The sequence below is a fragment of the Camelus bactrianus genome, chromosome 7, assembly GCF_048773025.1.
Source record: "Camelus bactrianus isolate YW-2024 breed Bactrian camel chromosome 7, ASM4877302v1, whole genome shotgun sequence".
NCBI lineage: Eukaryota > Metazoa > Chordata > Mammalia > Artiodactyla > Camelidae > Camelus > Camelus bactrianus.
The window spans coordinates 76,433,193-76,449,322 of record NC_133545.1 but is presented as its reverse complement, the minus strand read 5'-3'; the positions used below and the strand labels follow the sequence as shown (position 1 = coordinate 76,449,322).

The 16,130-nt window shown below is 38.3% G+C and overlaps 1 protein-coding gene across 3 annotated transcripts in view; it reads right to left on the bottom strand.

The window, feature by feature from the left end:
• Positions 1–16,130, bottom strand: part of RINT1 (RAD50 interactor 1) — a 21,086-nt gene extending 4,956 nt beyond the window's left edge. Inside the window, exons 1-11 of one of the 3 annotated variants that reach the window (XM_010946689.3) lie at positions 15,936–16,130; positions 15,422–15,467; positions 12,551–12,735; positions 8,791–9,032; positions 6,719–6,892; positions 6,471–6,620; positions 5,781–5,937; positions 3,919–4,029; positions 3,597–3,822; positions 2,927–3,064; positions 917–1,116 (exon numbers count right to left, since the gene is read on the bottom strand). In XM_010946689.3, coding sequence (XP_010944991.2) covers positions 917–1,116; positions 2,927–3,064; positions 3,597–3,822; positions 3,919–4,029; positions 5,781–5,937; positions 6,471–6,620; positions 6,719–6,892; positions 8,791–9,032; positions 12,551–12,735; positions 15,422–15,467; positions 15,936–15,977 — 1,671 coding nt within the window. In that variant the 5' untranslated portion in view covers positions 15,978–16,130. Of the gene's footprint in view, positions 1–916; positions 1,117–2,926; positions 3,065–3,596; positions 3,823–3,918; positions 4,030–5,780; positions 5,938–6,470; positions 6,621–6,718; positions 6,893–8,790; positions 9,033–12,550; positions 12,736–15,421; positions 15,468–15,935 lie in introns of those variants that run through there. The other 2 variants (XM_074367638.1, XM_074367639.1) reach the window with 2 other exon arrangements.

The following is a 16,130-nucleotide window of genomic DNA, read 5'->3' as shown; positions in this document are numbered from 1 at the left end:
TAAAGGCTAAGTTTCTTCTTTTAGCTGGAGGTACATATTGGAAAATCTGGTTACCAAAAGCCTTGATCACCAATATATTTGGATTAATAAAAAGAGTAAAAATAAATTACTAGTTGATAATTATATTTATGCAGATCAAATCTGTCAGCACATGGTATCTGCATGGAGAAAGGAAGGATAAGTAAAATCCTTGGAGGTAAAAGGCCTTACACTGTACTTGTTAACTGAAGCCAAGATTTTGATTTTTAGATTTATTTAGAATATGTATTTCAGTGTAAGAAATTAGTTAATTTTTTGTGGATATGATAACAGTATTATGTTCTTAAAAAAGGGATTCTTTTAGAGATAAGAATATGGAAATATTTATCATGAAAATATAGCTGGGATACACTTCAAAATAATCAAGCATGGCGGAGCAGAGGAAAGGTTTAAATGAAACAAAACTGGTACAAGAAGCTGGGTGACAGGCACATGGGGGTTCATTTACTGTTCTGTTTACTTTTAAATATGTCTGAAAGTAAAATAAATAAAATATTAAATACTTTTTAATGTATGAGATATTTAAGCCCTAAATTTTATTGATTTTGAGACCATTATGCAATCTTAGCTTTTTCTGAGATGACAATTATCATACATGATATTTCCCAAGTACAAAGTCTAAAGAGGAAAAAGGTTCACTTTATAAACAACAGTTTCATGAAAGGATGGCTTTCTTTTCCAGTGATTAAAATACCAGGATTATTTAACCATTTGAGACTTGAATGAGAAAAACATGTACTTTAATCACACCTCCTAAGTTTGGCCCAATTGTGATTCTGCCTAATGTGTGTATTTCTACCTGATACAGATTCAACATTTCAAAAGGTAAAATTGTTCAAATTACTAATATATTACTTAATATAAAAGATTAACTTACAACATTGTCAGCCCAATCTGCGAGTACTGTTGAGATATAGTTCACAGCATTAAGAATTGCACAGTATCGAAAGCCAAGGGAAGCTCTAGTCTCTTCTTTCATCACCTGAGTTAATCGTATCCTAAAATCATCTACCAAGTCCTTCTGTAACTCCAGGAACTGCAGCTTTCTGGAAGCAGTGGGAAGATGTTTATACCTGTCTGTGGAGAAAGTTAACAAGACATATGAAGGTTTATGGTACCGTCCATGACGTAGTTACAGGTTTTTCCTATTGACTGGTTTTGGTGCCTCTGTCAAAAATCAATTGACCACATGCACCCCAATGTTCATAGCAGCACTGTTTACAACAGCCAAGACATGGAAACAACCTAATGTCCATTGACAGATGACTGGATAAAGAAGATATGGTATATATATACAATGGAGTACTGCTCAGCCATAAAAAGTAAAACAATAATGCCATTTGCAGCAACATGGATGGACCTGGAGGTTGTCATTCTAAGTGAAGTAAGCCAGAAAGAGAAAGAAAAATACCATATGATATCACTTATATGTGGAATCTAAAAAACAAAAAAAAGAAGTGAACTTATTTACAAAACAGAAACAGACTCATAGACATAGAAAACAAACATGGTTACCAAGATTTACAGATAATAACTAATATATATAAAAGATAAACAACGAGTTCATACTGTATAGCACAGGGAACTATATTCAATACCTTGCAGTAACTTATGGTGAAAAAGAATATGAAAATGAATATATGTATGTTCATGTATGACTGAAGCGTTATGCTGTACACCAGAAATTGACACAACATTGTAGAGACTATACTTCAATAAAAATATATATATATAAATGAAAAAAAAAGCAATTGACCATTCAAGTATGGATCTATTTCTAAACTCTCTAAGGACATGTGTTTCACAAGTACAGGTATTTCTCAAAACTCATTGATCTGTATACTTAAGATCTCTGTATCTCACTGTAAGTTATGCCTCAGTTTTTTTAAAAGGCATTTGAGAAAATTACACACAAAAATTATTCCATTTCTTCAACAAATAAATGACTTTAAAAAGGAAGGAGGAACTAGGATAGGTTAAAAAAGAGACATACTTAAGGAATTAAAGGGGAAATGATAAGATGTCTGAAATGTTTTTTAAAATACTTCAAGAAAATATTACCTGTATTTTTGGGGGGAGAAAAATATATAATAGGAAAGTGATAGTTTTAAACTTTAGTAACAGATACCTGAGGGTTCGTTATTCTACTTTTGTATATGTTAGAAAATTTCCCTAATAAAAAGTTTGGTTTTTTTTAAATCAGTTTTGCTAAATCTTTTTGTATTTCAGTGTTTTTCATATCTTTATTACAGTTAAGAATATAAAATTATTTACTAACTGGGCTGGAATTAACACCCCTCCAGGTTACTATAAAGGCCCATGAAATGGACAAGACAGAGGGGGATAGTGGCAACGCGGGCTCAGTGTCACCTGGAGAACCAGCAGGCCTGCAGTGCCCTGGGGCAACATGGATGGCTGCCGACCAACCAGGGCTACAGGCCGCTGGGCCACCCTCCAGCCAGAACATTCCTGCATCATAAGAAGAGTTCCTATTACTATTCCAATCATTAAAGTTACATTATTATTATACTATTCTACACTCTTTGATGTGTCAAATTGAAGAAAATAATAATTCAAAATTTATCCATCACCGTTTACTGAAGACAGTTTAAAAAGTTGAAAGGCAAGAGAATTCAGGTAAAAAATTAAATTCTTACTTGTTTTTATGTAACGATGCAGGAATTTTCCCCTCGTGTAAACCAATATTTAAGATCTTACTTAAATTATTAAAAATCCAAAAGCCAGAATACTGCGCTAGAGTTCTGCCAAAATAGAAAGTGAACTTGAAGATATTATAATAACCACTATATAATAATTTTGTTGAAAAGTACCATGTGAAGAGTCAGTACTTTTAAAACAAAGTTATATCTTAAAAGACAATACTTACCAGTTATAACCAAGAGTAGTGTCATAAAAGTTTCTGCACAGTCTGGAACTTTCATCTCATCCACATCAGTGATATCCTTATATTGGGATATCCAGGCAGCTTCTGATGAGAGCATTGAGTCCATTTTTTGAAGAGCAACTGATATACAGGAAGAAGGATTATGTTAAACAAGTAGTCATTCCTAATTTTTCAACTCATAATTTCTTAGGAATGATAACTTTTCTATTAAAAAAAAACTACAACCTCTTACTAGTTGCACTGTATTTAACATGCTGTATTTTAGGGTTAAATAAAATATTTTACTTCTCCCTTCCACACCTACCCAAAATCTTCAAAATAGTTATACTGATTAGATAAGCCACATCCAAAATGATTCTACCAAGAGCAGAAATACTATACGTAAAATCTGTAAAACAGTTACCTATATAACCTATATACTGTACTGGCTTGAATGTTCTACCCTAGAAAGGTGGAGTGTAATTCTGGGAAAAACCAAAATTTCACGGGAAGAAAAGAAAAGAAAATGATCTCTGAAAGCAACTCGGTAAACTCTAACCAAGAAAAATTTAGATGGCTCTAGTTTCTACCCAGAACTGAAGGAGAAAAACACCAAAAACTCACAGACACAAAAGGAGACCTCTCTCCACCCCACGGCCATGTGCGCACTTACATTTTCTCTCCACAGTTAACCATCTCTGAAAACAGGTCTCCTCTGATAGAATATGCATACAATTAGCAAAGGTGCCAGGATAGCCATGGACACTGTGTAGCTCTCTTTCAAACAGAAGCACCTCATCCACCAAATGACAGAAGAGATTGTCGTCATACAGCAGACAAGGAATATCAGCAGCTAACTTCTCAAGGACCAGCATCATAAGGCCCCGAGAAAATTCAAGCTAAAAAAATACAGAAGCATAAGGTAATGAAAATGACAAGTTATTCATGGACACCTACAATTCTAAAACTGAAATGCTGAGGACTGAGTCACTTACCCTTGCATTTACTGAAGAGCCTGCTTTGTCTAATATTGGCTGAATCTTCTCATCCAGAAACTGAGTGTGGTTCCCAATCCACATAAGCACCTGAGCCAAGTACCATTCAGGCTAAGGAAGGAGGTAAAACAGTTTGAATTCTTAAGTAATCCCAACTAGAAAGCTACAGTTAAATGTCTCTATTTCATTGTATACACAAAGTACTTAGAAAAATCAGTTGAAGATACCTATGTGTAAGAGCATAATTTCTACTCTGAACTTCAAATTCATGCAAGGCTTAATAATCAGATGTTTCCCAATAAATTCCAGTAGTGTAGTGTAAGTCTGTAAACTCATAAATTTACAATGCAATATGTATTTAAAACCTAGCACTTTAGAAATATGTAAAATATAAGTACTACAAAGAATGATGGCCTTTATATTTTTTGCTTTCTCTCCTTTATTTTATTTTATTTATTTTAATGGAAGTACAGTCAGTTACAAGGTATCAATTTCTGGTGTATAAGCACAATGTCCCAGTCATGTATTTTTGAAATAAGATTCCAAAATAATTTTTAAACATGACTTTTTTTTTCCAAAGCTAAATTAAGAAAAAAAAATTGGCATTATAAAAAATGCACAGGCCTTAAAACAAGTATAATTATAGAAAAGGAAATGTATGCAGCTTTTTAAATTGTCCCTAGGGATGATTCTATAAACCTTCCAAGTTTTGTTGGACAGGAATTCAGAAACTTAAAACCCTGTTGTGTGCTAGATGCTGGGAACACAGAAATGAAAAAGGCACAGTCTCTAATCTCAGGGGCTGCATAGTTCAGGCTTGATGTCACAGTACTAGGGCCTTTGGAACCACACTTTAAAAAGCAGCCAACATAAGTCACAATTTTCTTACCTCAAATTATTACTGCCTCTCTACAGCTTTAGGTTTTATTGCTCAGTCTCACTTACCGCTTACTAATTGGTTCTACTCTTTTTTCCACCAACACCCCACCCCAAAAAGGAGGAGACCCACAAAGCACAAAAGAGCAAGCTGGGTTTAAGAACCAGAAATCCATTGCTACTCTACTCCTTTCCATGCAAACATAACTGTCTATTGCTTGATTCCTTTAAAATTCTATGAAGCCTATAACTCACTTTTATATGATATGTACAGTGCCTGTTATAATCTGGCATGTAATAACACTAATTCAAAACACTTAACTAAAACCCTCTGCCACTTGCACTGCATGAGATGTAGCAAAACTCAAGGATGAACAGTATCCAGCCCCTTGCGGGTCCCAAGGCTGTAATTCACAACAAATTCAATCAAATTTCACTGAAAACAGATGTCTGTGATTGTTTTTCAGGTCATATTAAAGAAAACAATCTCAACAATATGCCCAATATACATGGATGTAGCCCCTCAACTGAAATGTTGGTGATAATTCCCGCGAAGCCATTCCCACCACTTAGCCCCATGCTCGCTCTTGCACAGCTACAGATCATTGTAGCATCAGCACGTCTATTCAGAAGCTAATGCTCTACTATCTTTTGACTCTTGTTTTGCCTTCTGATATATTTATAAACCTGAAGGAGTGACACATATGTGGGTCCAGTTGTAAAAAGTGCCCTAGCAAATGCGACAGCACACCTGGGGGGGATACTTGAGAAACTGGTCAGATGATATGCTAATGAGTGAGTTGATTCCTGCAGCAACCAACACAAGTCCCAGAGTATATCCATAAAGGGCGGTGACACAGGAAGTTAGTGCTTGAGGGAAAAAACCAGAAATGTGAATAGAATCAGATTTTAACTTAAACTAGCAAAAATATAGAAATCCTTAGCATTTACTATTAATAACAAGGACAAGAATCAGCAAAGCACACCTTGCTTATAACATTAGTCTGTCGGTTCCCTCTGAAGTGATACCTGAACCTCTTCTGAAGGGGAGTCAGCATAATCTGGATGGGCAGGATGACAGAAGGGGACGCAGGAAGAGAGTATTTTTCTGGAAGTTGTTTTGGCTCAGTAAGTAGTTCATCTCTGACATAGTCGAGTCAAGGAAAAAGGAAAGCATATATATGTACACACAGACACGTATGTATATATGAATGTATGTATATACGCACAATACTTATTTTTCCAACAGATATATAAGATATTAAGCAAAACTAATTATAATACAGATAATATGTAATCTAACTTTACATATGACTGCAGTAAAAATGTTATTAGAATTAATCTGTCTTTCCTAAAATAAAGAATAATAAGGAAACACATTCAAGTAATCATTTTAAAAATTAAAACTAAGTTACTAAGGTTTCTTTCCAATTGCCCATCTTTTTGATTGTCCCAAGCAAGAGACCTATGTGTGATGTGAACTTGGGTCAATCATGTATTTTAGAACTCCTCATGGAACTCCCACCCACGTGCAATTTATTTTGAAGGAGCACAGTCTGCCACTCCCCAGTACTCCCATCTGGCTTCTTGGCCACTCTCAAAAAGCGTTACTCTCTGGACACAAATCTACTCTAGAAAAAAGAAATTTTAGTAAGTTTTAACTGCAACAAAGATACGAGGTTTGTAGCTTCAGGAGTTGACAAAAGAATGTCTCCAGGTTACTGTATATCTCAGGGGCGGTGGCTGGTCGACTTGTGCAGACAGTTTGAGACTGAGGGGGTGCAATGAATGGCCAATGAAGCTGTGCTAAAATTTCCTCGAAATCACTGTAACAGAAAAGTGACACACATATTACAGTAAAATACAATGAGCACCAAATATCCATCTGAAAGCAATTACCATGAAATATGGATAAACTTCTTGCCTTGTAAGCTTGTCCTTGAGAATTTTATGCCAGAATTTAACAGTGGCTCTCATGAAACCAAGGAGATGAGTACAGGATGATTCCTGAAGCTTGATGTCAAGTTCTGCCATAGACACCAGAGTAGAGGCTGCCTCTGGGACATTATTGGTCATCAGATACTGCTGAATGTTATCACTGCAAAACAAGGCAAAGCAGACTTTAAAGACTGTCCAGAGTAATTCCAAATATGGAAAAGCTAATTCTTCCTCCTGCTTTATATAAAGCTACATCCAAGGAAGAAGGAAGTGCCACCTTGAAGTGGCTTTTTACCTGACACTCAAGTATCTGGGAGCCTGGAGTCCTCAAATTCAGCATCCTTCTAAAAACAGTGGCCTGTGTTTAGGACACCTCCTTCCACCTTTCGCTTCCCACTCCTCCCAATAGAATAGACTTTTCCTGTGTCACTCGCCCTCAGACATCACTCATTTCTAATAAATCTGTCTTTGACATAAGTCTTTAGTATCTTAATCCCAGGGAAGAATGTGGGTAGCATCTGGTAAGGTCAAATATGGTCATCTTCAATTTTTACCTACTTTGTCCAGCTGAACTTGATTATAGGAAACTGAAGGAGGTAGCACCTCAGAGTCTAGACCTTTCAAGTTACTGTCAGCCAAGTTGCAGATAAAATTTAAGGTAAGCTTTACAGCAAGGTTAGCAAACTCACATTTGCTCATAGGGGAAGTAAATTTAAAAACGAAAGTGAGTGGGGACTAGGGCAAACTAAAAAGCACATACCCCATGCTAAGGCTCCAGCCAAGTGCTGCCACGCTGGACCCAGTGTGGCCAAATCTTAACATTTTTCTAGAGAAGCCAGAAATCAAGAGTTCCATGTAACTTATGGTGAAAAAGAATATGAAAGCGGATATAGGTATGTTCATGTATGACTGAATCACTATGCTGTGCACCAGAAATTGACACATTGTAAACTGACTATACCTCACTTAAAAAAAATACACACACACACACACACACACACAGTATTCCATGTCAAAATCAAACCAATTAATCAAAGTCTTTAAAACAAGCCAAATACAACATGTCTTCAGGACTAATTCAGTCCCTGACTACCATTTTGGATGTTTGGCTCTATAAAACAAAACATTTAAAAATGAAATGTTTCTTTCCATAAAAATAATATTGCAAATCTTAAGCCAGAATAAGGAACAAAATGTAATCTTTTAAATAACTAATCTCGGTTCAGGGGTCTCCCCTGCATGAAATCAGGAGTCAGCGCTCTGCCTCTAGGCAGGCTGTGCGCATTCTACTGGGCACGGCCACTGTGGGGGAAGGTGACCGCCCTGCTGGGACTCTTGTCCCTGGTTGGGTGTGCTGCTTCAGTGACGTTCCTGCGTGGGCCCAGCGCCGTCCTTAGGAACAGGAATGTGTACTGCCGCCCTGCCCAGCCCAACTGTGCACTAGTATCTTCCCACCTCCTTCCTCCACAAGCCGCTTTTCCACTGTCACTGCTTCAAGCCTCGACAGTCACAGTGAGCTCATGTTTGCATTATTCTATTTCTGTCAGCCTTTTAGGCCTTCACCTACTTTTCATTCTCTCCTTTTTCTTTCTTCTCCCTTTCTAATCATTCTTACTAAGATTTCCAACAGATTTTGTCTTTTATAGCTATGTTCATAATTGAAAACACTCTTTTTTCCCATTGGGTGTCAACGTATCCACCATTTTTGCAGTGAAGGCACCGGTTCTCTGGGGGTCTGTTCTCATGGTCAGTGTGCACACATGACTGCTTTATTAATTTGGCATTATAATCATTTTTATCATGTGTTCACAATAGACCTATAGGACTTAAAAATTTTTACTTGGATTTTCTTTCAAATGCAAATTAAGCTCCCTGAAAAGTTTATGCTCATTCACAATAAAGGAAAAGAATCACTGTCATAATGCTATTTTCATAACAACTGGTAAAATCACATTATTATAATCTTTAATTAACTCAATTATTTAATGGCATGCATGTACTCTCTAAGACAGAGCTGAAAAGGAAAATAATAATTATGAGAACAAAGAAGCCTATTACCTTAGCTCTTCAATTTGTGAAATCCATTTAAGGTAAGCAAGATGCCGTTCAATCTCTTCGATTTGATTAATCATGGCCCCAAGATCTTCCATCCAGGGCTGTGCAGTCAGCAAATGGCTGTTAATGGAACTGGAGAGATGGGTTTCTTGCTCCAGAGACTGATAAAGGAATTGCTTTGATTCTTCTGCATTTTTTAAGGCACTCTGAATTCTTTTAGGGATTTCTGATGAAACTGTAAGTACCTAACCACACCAAAAACCAAAAACGAAAAAACAGCGCCTATCAGATAAAATTCTCATAACCGTTTTTACTAGTTCGTTACCTTCAAAGTACATATTTGTTCCAATAGAATTAAAAATTGTCACTTAGGCTTCTAAAGACAAGTTGGATTTCTGCATCCTCTGCTGACCATACCTGAACATGAATGCTCTATGTGGAGGTATGTGGGGAGGGACTACCCCACTAGCTCCCAGTAAACATCTTTGGAGCTGCCTTGGTGAAGCTCAGTACTTTCAGAGGATCTAGCCAGAGAACACTTACCTGCTTATCTACTAATTCTTTTCCTTCAAAAATAAATGAAGCTCTGATTCTAAAAAGTCTGGGTATCTATATTTTGCAAAAGTTCCCCAGGTGATTTTGATTTATGCCCAGGCTGAGAACCATTGACTGGGTAAGATGATATCCAGGTAATGCCTTTGGATAGGGTATTTATTAAATGCATTTTTCTTCTAGCAGATGGAAAAGCATATACAAATATCAGGCATCAGTACAACATGATACGAATATTATAGAGGAATTTCAATTTAATCAGTGCTGATTATAGACACTTACTCTATACCAGGCCCTGTGCTGAGGCTGACAGATAAATAAGACACAGCTCAGTTGGTATGGAAGGGAGATGTAAGCAAATACTCAGTAGTGGGATTAGTGCAAGGAAACAGAGATGTCAGGTGTAATGCTGTACTGAGGCAGTGCTTCCCAAACTTGAATGTGCAGAAGAATCACCTAGAGATCTATGATACAAATTTGGACTCAGTAGGTCTGAAGTAGGGATTGAGATTCTGTATTTCTAATGAGCTCCCACACTTTGAGGAGCAACGTTTTGAGGTGCAAGGCACCTGTGCTTGCATGACTTACACACAGAACTTTACAGGCTGGGTAGAAATTTTTAGGGACGTTTGGAAGGAAAGGGCATTTCAGGCTGAAGGAACTGATCAGTCATTATCAGAGAGCAGCAAAGAGGGGAGCAAGGCACAGAATACAGTTCAAAGAAGCACAGAGAGAAGAGATGAGCCTAGACAGGTATGGAGAGACCAGGTCACAGGTAGCATCTTAAGCATTAGAAGAATGCGGGCTTTTTCCAATAGGCCATGGGGAAGTCATTAAGAGTTTCTGAGGTAATAATTCAGTGGGACTTATGATTTAGAAACTTAGATTTATGATATGATAAATAATCATGTTTATTCTCATACTATTTGTAATAGTAAAAACTGAGAATAGTACAAAGGTCTACCAATAATGGCCTAATTAAATAAATTGTGTACAGCCATATTTGAATTCCAGAGAACCATTAAAAAAGGGAGATGTAGAGACAACCCAATAAGCCTGAAGAGGTGAAGACCAGCAAAGGTGAGCTTTAGCCTCAAAAGGAGTTGAAACCCTTGCTCACCTGGCCAACCCCCAGAAGGCCACAAGCACTTTAAAAACTTGGGTAGGATGGGAAGGGATAGGACTGGGGACATCTGGGTACACAGTGAACAGCAGGGGCAAGCACGGCCCTGCAGCTTTAGGGTCAGTTACAGATGTATGTGTGCTCATGTGTCCATGTATGTGCTGGCTCCCATTGTAAAAGCTACTTTGTTCTGTGGGTCACGGTGGGAAAGTCTAGAAACACTGCCCTGAGGACCTTTTGCAGCCAGGATTAGGGAATTGGTGATTGCAGGGCCACCGGGTCACTGGGCCTTTGGGCCCAGAGAGATGGACAGGGGAAAAAAAAAAAAGGGAGATGCATATATATACTGATATGATCAGAAACAAGTAGTATATCACATTAATTTTAAAAAGAAAAAGTTGAGCTATGCATTATTTTAAGTAGATATATGCTTGCATACACAAAGATTTTAACTGTATATGTTTTATATATTTGCTTATTTACATATAATAAAATTTCAGGAAGGAATAAAAAACAAAGATAGTTACTGGCAGTATGAACAAAACAGGTGGGCAAACTACCATCAAGCGCAAGAGACAGCAGCCCTGAACTGAGGTGGTGGCAGCAGGGGTGGGAGCGAGCAGAGACATTAAGGAGGCAGAACTCAGACGTCTGGGTGATGGGGGTAGAATGAGGGTGATGAGGAGCAATCCAGGTGTCAGGCCTGAGTGACAGGCAGATTGGTGGTGCCATTTTCCAAGATAGGGTAGCATCTTAAGAGATGGATAATTTCAGTTTTGGACATGCTGAACTTGAGGTTCAATTAGGGATTTCAGAAGAAGCTCCCATGGTCATCAGGGCACAAGCCTGATTACAGCAGGTCAAAGAGCAAATGGCCAATTCGGAAGTGAATATTAGATACAAAGTAGGATAACTTTTTGCAGACACCTAACAGTAAAAGAAAGGGCCTAATACCCACTAAAGATGAAGGGAGGGTTTTTGTTCAGGTTTTAAGGAAAAGATCTGGGTATGTCTGTATGCTGAGGGGGCAGGTAGGAACTGGGGTATAAGGACTGCCTTAGCTTGATCCTCTGCTGAATTAAGAAGTAGAAATTTTAGCAAATAAGTTTGTGGAATGTGGAGTAGACTTGTTCAATAGATTCATGCTAGATGGCCTTAATGTCTTCAGTTTGGGAAAAGGAAAGGACAGCGAGGTGTGGTGGGTGTCTCAGAGAGAATGTGGAAGAATAGCTGAGGGGAGTACAGGGGAACCGACCTTCCCATGAAAGGACCCCCTAGGTGGGGCTGAAGACCACACATCCAGGCTAGCATCCACCCACTCAGCTGTGTGGTCTCCTCCAAGAGCCCACAACTTTCTTGGAAAAGGAGGAAAGGGCTGGGCTAAACTTAAGAGGTTAGCAGTAGACGTGGTGGAAAGACAGAAGATGGGGAGGCCTGAGGTGCTGGGGTTGGGAAGACTTGAGAATAGCACACCAACTTACCCACGCAGAGATTACTTAACCCAGTTAAAGCAGTTACTCAATACAAATCTTCATCTTTGACAAACACACTGTTTTGAGCATAGGAACCCACTCATTTTTTGGTTTAAGATTACATTCATTGGATTTTTAAAACATGATTTCAAGTAATATGTTTATTATAAAAAGAAAAAACTTGAAAATACAAAAAGATATAAAGAAAATAAATCAACTGTTAACCAAACACACAAAAATTAACTATTATTATGATGTTACACTTATTTTAATGTTTTCTCCCTATGTGTGCATATATTAAAAAAATTAGAATGATGGTGTTATATTTTTGTACTCCACAAAATTATTTACTTGTAAAAGCACTTTGAAAGTCATGCTATGAAAAGCTACTTAAAATGTTAGACAAAAATCATCATCAGTAGGAACTCTGTCTTTTACATAATTTGTACACCACCTAGCACATTGAAGGTACTTAAAACCTATTAAGCAGTTTTAAATGATTAGACTATTTGTCACAATCTATATCTTAAAAACTGCCTGTACAGTAATGGTTATGTTCCCATTATATTACAGTGCGTATACTACTGATAGTGTTTCAGTGAGTTTTAATACTTGCCTGTTCTTCTAACTGCATTTTACTTTCTGTCATCTGTTCTATGAGTTTATCAAGTTTCTTTAAAGATTTAAGGTCATTTCCAACTTCCTTTTCTATAAATGCAGACACATAGGAAGGGAGATCACCATTATCTGTACCTTCACAGACTTGCTCATTTCCAGCAAGAGCTGCAATATTTAAGTCACCTAAAAGGAAAAAATAACAATTATCCAACACCATTAAGTGCTATGGAGTTAAAGGAAATGCAAAAGCTATACATGGCAACATAGCCACTTTTAAAAGTTAATAATTTAAAGAAAACACTATCCATCTATATATGGCATTTTTGTGTATATGTGTGTGTGTATATATATATATATACACTATATATATATAGTACTTATGTGGGTAGATATACACCCACACACAAAATAACCAATGAATATATATATATATATATACACACACTTATACACAGTCAGCCCTCCACATGCATGGATTCCACATCACGGATTCAACCAACCACAAATTAAAAAACAAACAAACAAACCAGAAAGTCCCAAAAAGCAAAATGAATTTGCCGTGCTCCAGGAACTATTTACATCTTATGTACAATTATTATTATTAGCATTAGGTATTATAAGTAATCTAGAGATGATTTAAAGCATACAGAGGATACATGGAGGTTATATACAAATACTGTGCTATTTTATAAAAAGGACTTGAGCATCCAGGATTGTTATCCACAGGGATCTGAACCAATGCCCCATGGATACCAAGGGATGACTATAGATTTTATACACACACACACACTTAAGTACCCAGATGAATAGCTACAAAGCAATCTATCAACCAACTACTACAAAATGCTTAGGAGCTAAGGAAATTCAGAGTGAAGGAAAAATTACCAAACTCTGTCCTGGTAACCACAGGTTTCAACAGACATTGGCATGACGATGCACTTTCAAACAGATATTAAACTTTTCTAGATAGCCATTTTTCCTAAGAATCTTTTATTAGTGGGGGGAAAAGGTCAAATCTGATTTTATTGATGCAGCTGTTATTAAATTAGTAATATATTTTCAAAATTTTTAAGAAGCCAGATGGTATAGTCTAGAATAACACCAAAGGAGGAGTCTGGTTTTGAAATGTTTTTTAAAAAGAAAAAAAAAATGGTATTGAAAGATTTCAAGTAACTGAAAAAAAATTGAAAGGGTGACCAATGAGTAAAAACTCCTCCTTATGTAAGAGTAAAATAGTTTTAAAAGCTTCAAATGCCACTGTACAAAAATATCCATTTTAGAAACAGGGAAAAAGAAAAAAGGAAATATGAGGGAAAACAAGTTACTAGGAAAAACTCAAAATGGTTAATGTAACCACTAAATTATACAGTCTAAAGTGAGATTCTTCCATGGTTGTCAATTTTTTGACTAAAATCCATGTTTCCTGACTCTCAACACAATATTCTTATTTTCTTCTCCTTCAAGTATGATCCAAATTGGCTGGTCTGCATCAAACTTTATTAGTACAGGAATCCATCTACTATTATGTACAAGAGTCACAATGCCGTCTTTTTAAATTTATCTTACATGAAACAAGTGAGTTGGGTCATGTATCTGGAGACAGGCAGGGCTATGTGCAGAGGGAATGTTTTGTGAATGCTAAGGCTGCTGTAGCTTGGGGAGTCAATTGTTATCTTCCCTTAAAAAAAAATTATACTCTTGATTTAACCACTGAAATGCAGCATAGTACATTCTTAGTCAAATGACATTCTTCAAAAGACACTGGTGATCTAGGGAAGATTTAATGTTTTCTTTTCCTCTATTTTTTGTAAAGAGCACTTCTAATTGCAAAGAAGTTGATCAAGCCAGTAAAGGAGGGACAAGGACAAAGTCTACAGCTCAGTGGCATCAACTTCTCAGGCAACTGTATGGGGCAAAGGTGGAAAAGGGAAGAGTTTAATTCAATGATCTGAGGTTCTCTCAAATCCTTTAAGGAAGAGGAACTGAGTTGTGGCAGCTGTGATTGTCAAGTGCTATGAAGTACTCAGAGCTTTCTGAGGCAGGTTGTAGTAGGAGGCAATGTTAAGGGCAAGTCTAACTCCTGAAGCCAATATGGTAACATGGGAACCCTTTCTCCTACCACTACTCATTCCCAGATTATTTGTCATGGTCAGATGAACCAAAATCCCTCTTATGGAACAGCTGTTACATGCTTTCCCCCTTCCCCTCCCAGTAAATGTCACTTCAAAAGCCTCTGAAGATCCTTGATTTCCAAGTCTGCCATGCTTAACTCATTAAAGTAAAATGCCAATGTCCACATCTTTGCATACGCTCCAGTCTTAGGCAGGAAATGAAAATATTGACCTTTTCCCTCTGCCTTGTCCAGTTCAAGATCCAGGAACCAACTTATTCTTTGTGCTCTTCCCAGGTCAACTTTTAACTGCAAATTCACTGAAGATAAAGTACAGCTCATTTGACTGCTGTGAACCCAGTTAAGGGGGTGGTCATCTCTCCTAGACCATTAGCCCCTCCAAATTCCTAATGCTTAATAAGTTGATGCTTCAATCAAATAGCAAGCAGGTCCCAATTATTTTGAATCCAGTATGAGGGGCAGGACTTGAGTGTAACCACACCAGTCCCTGCACTAGGGAGGGGTCAGGAAGTGCTCTTCTCCATATCATCCCATATTTTACAATCTTGAAAGACAAAAATATATGTATGACGATAATCAGTATTAAATACTATGCAAGAATCTTGTACAGAAAGGAAAAAAAAGATGCTTCATCTAAAAGATAACAGGCTAAGACCCTTCTCGGATGCAGACCCTTGAGGGCCAAGTTTTGGAGAGATGGTTGGGTAGAAAGGGCGAAGGTATTTGGAGTCTGCTTACTTTTCTCCTCGACGTTCTTCCTTTGGTCACCATTTTCAGAGCAGCACTAGGAGAACAGGTGTGACAAACATGTTAAGACTTAAGTGATAGGTGGAACTCACACAGGGTACCGAGAGGACATCCACTGGAGGACTGCGAGGCCCCAGACCCCTCCCCCTGGGGCCTTCCGGAAGGGCCAGGGCGATCTGATGGATTCCAAGAAGGTTCACCTCCCTCAGGCCACCACTGCCACCTCTCCAGGACAGCTAGAATTACTCTGCCTGCCGCTAGGGCCACCTCCCCAGAAAGATGTGTATCATCTCACTGGGATCGCCAGAGCCCCCGCATTGGGACTACCTCCCCTGGGAGGTTTGTGTTCCACCTCACCCGGGTTGCTAGGGCCATCTCCCCCGGGCAACGGCAACCACGTCCCAGGCCCCCAGGACAACCTCACCGAGACACTCTCCCCTGGGAGGTCTGTACCACCTCCTGGGGCCACAAGTGTCCCTTCCCCGGGCCACCACGGCCCCCTCACCGGGGTTGCCGGCGCCTCGCCGATCTCGCCGGCGGGGAGCATCCTGCCTCCGCGCGAGTCCTTGGCTCCACGCGCAGCCAGCGTGGCCTGTGTGGGCTGGGCTCCAGCCAATGACCAGGAACAGCTGAGCTCGGAGACCGTAACGCTCAGCACCACTACAACTTCCTCTGCCGTCTCTCTGGTTTCTTCCTCTCC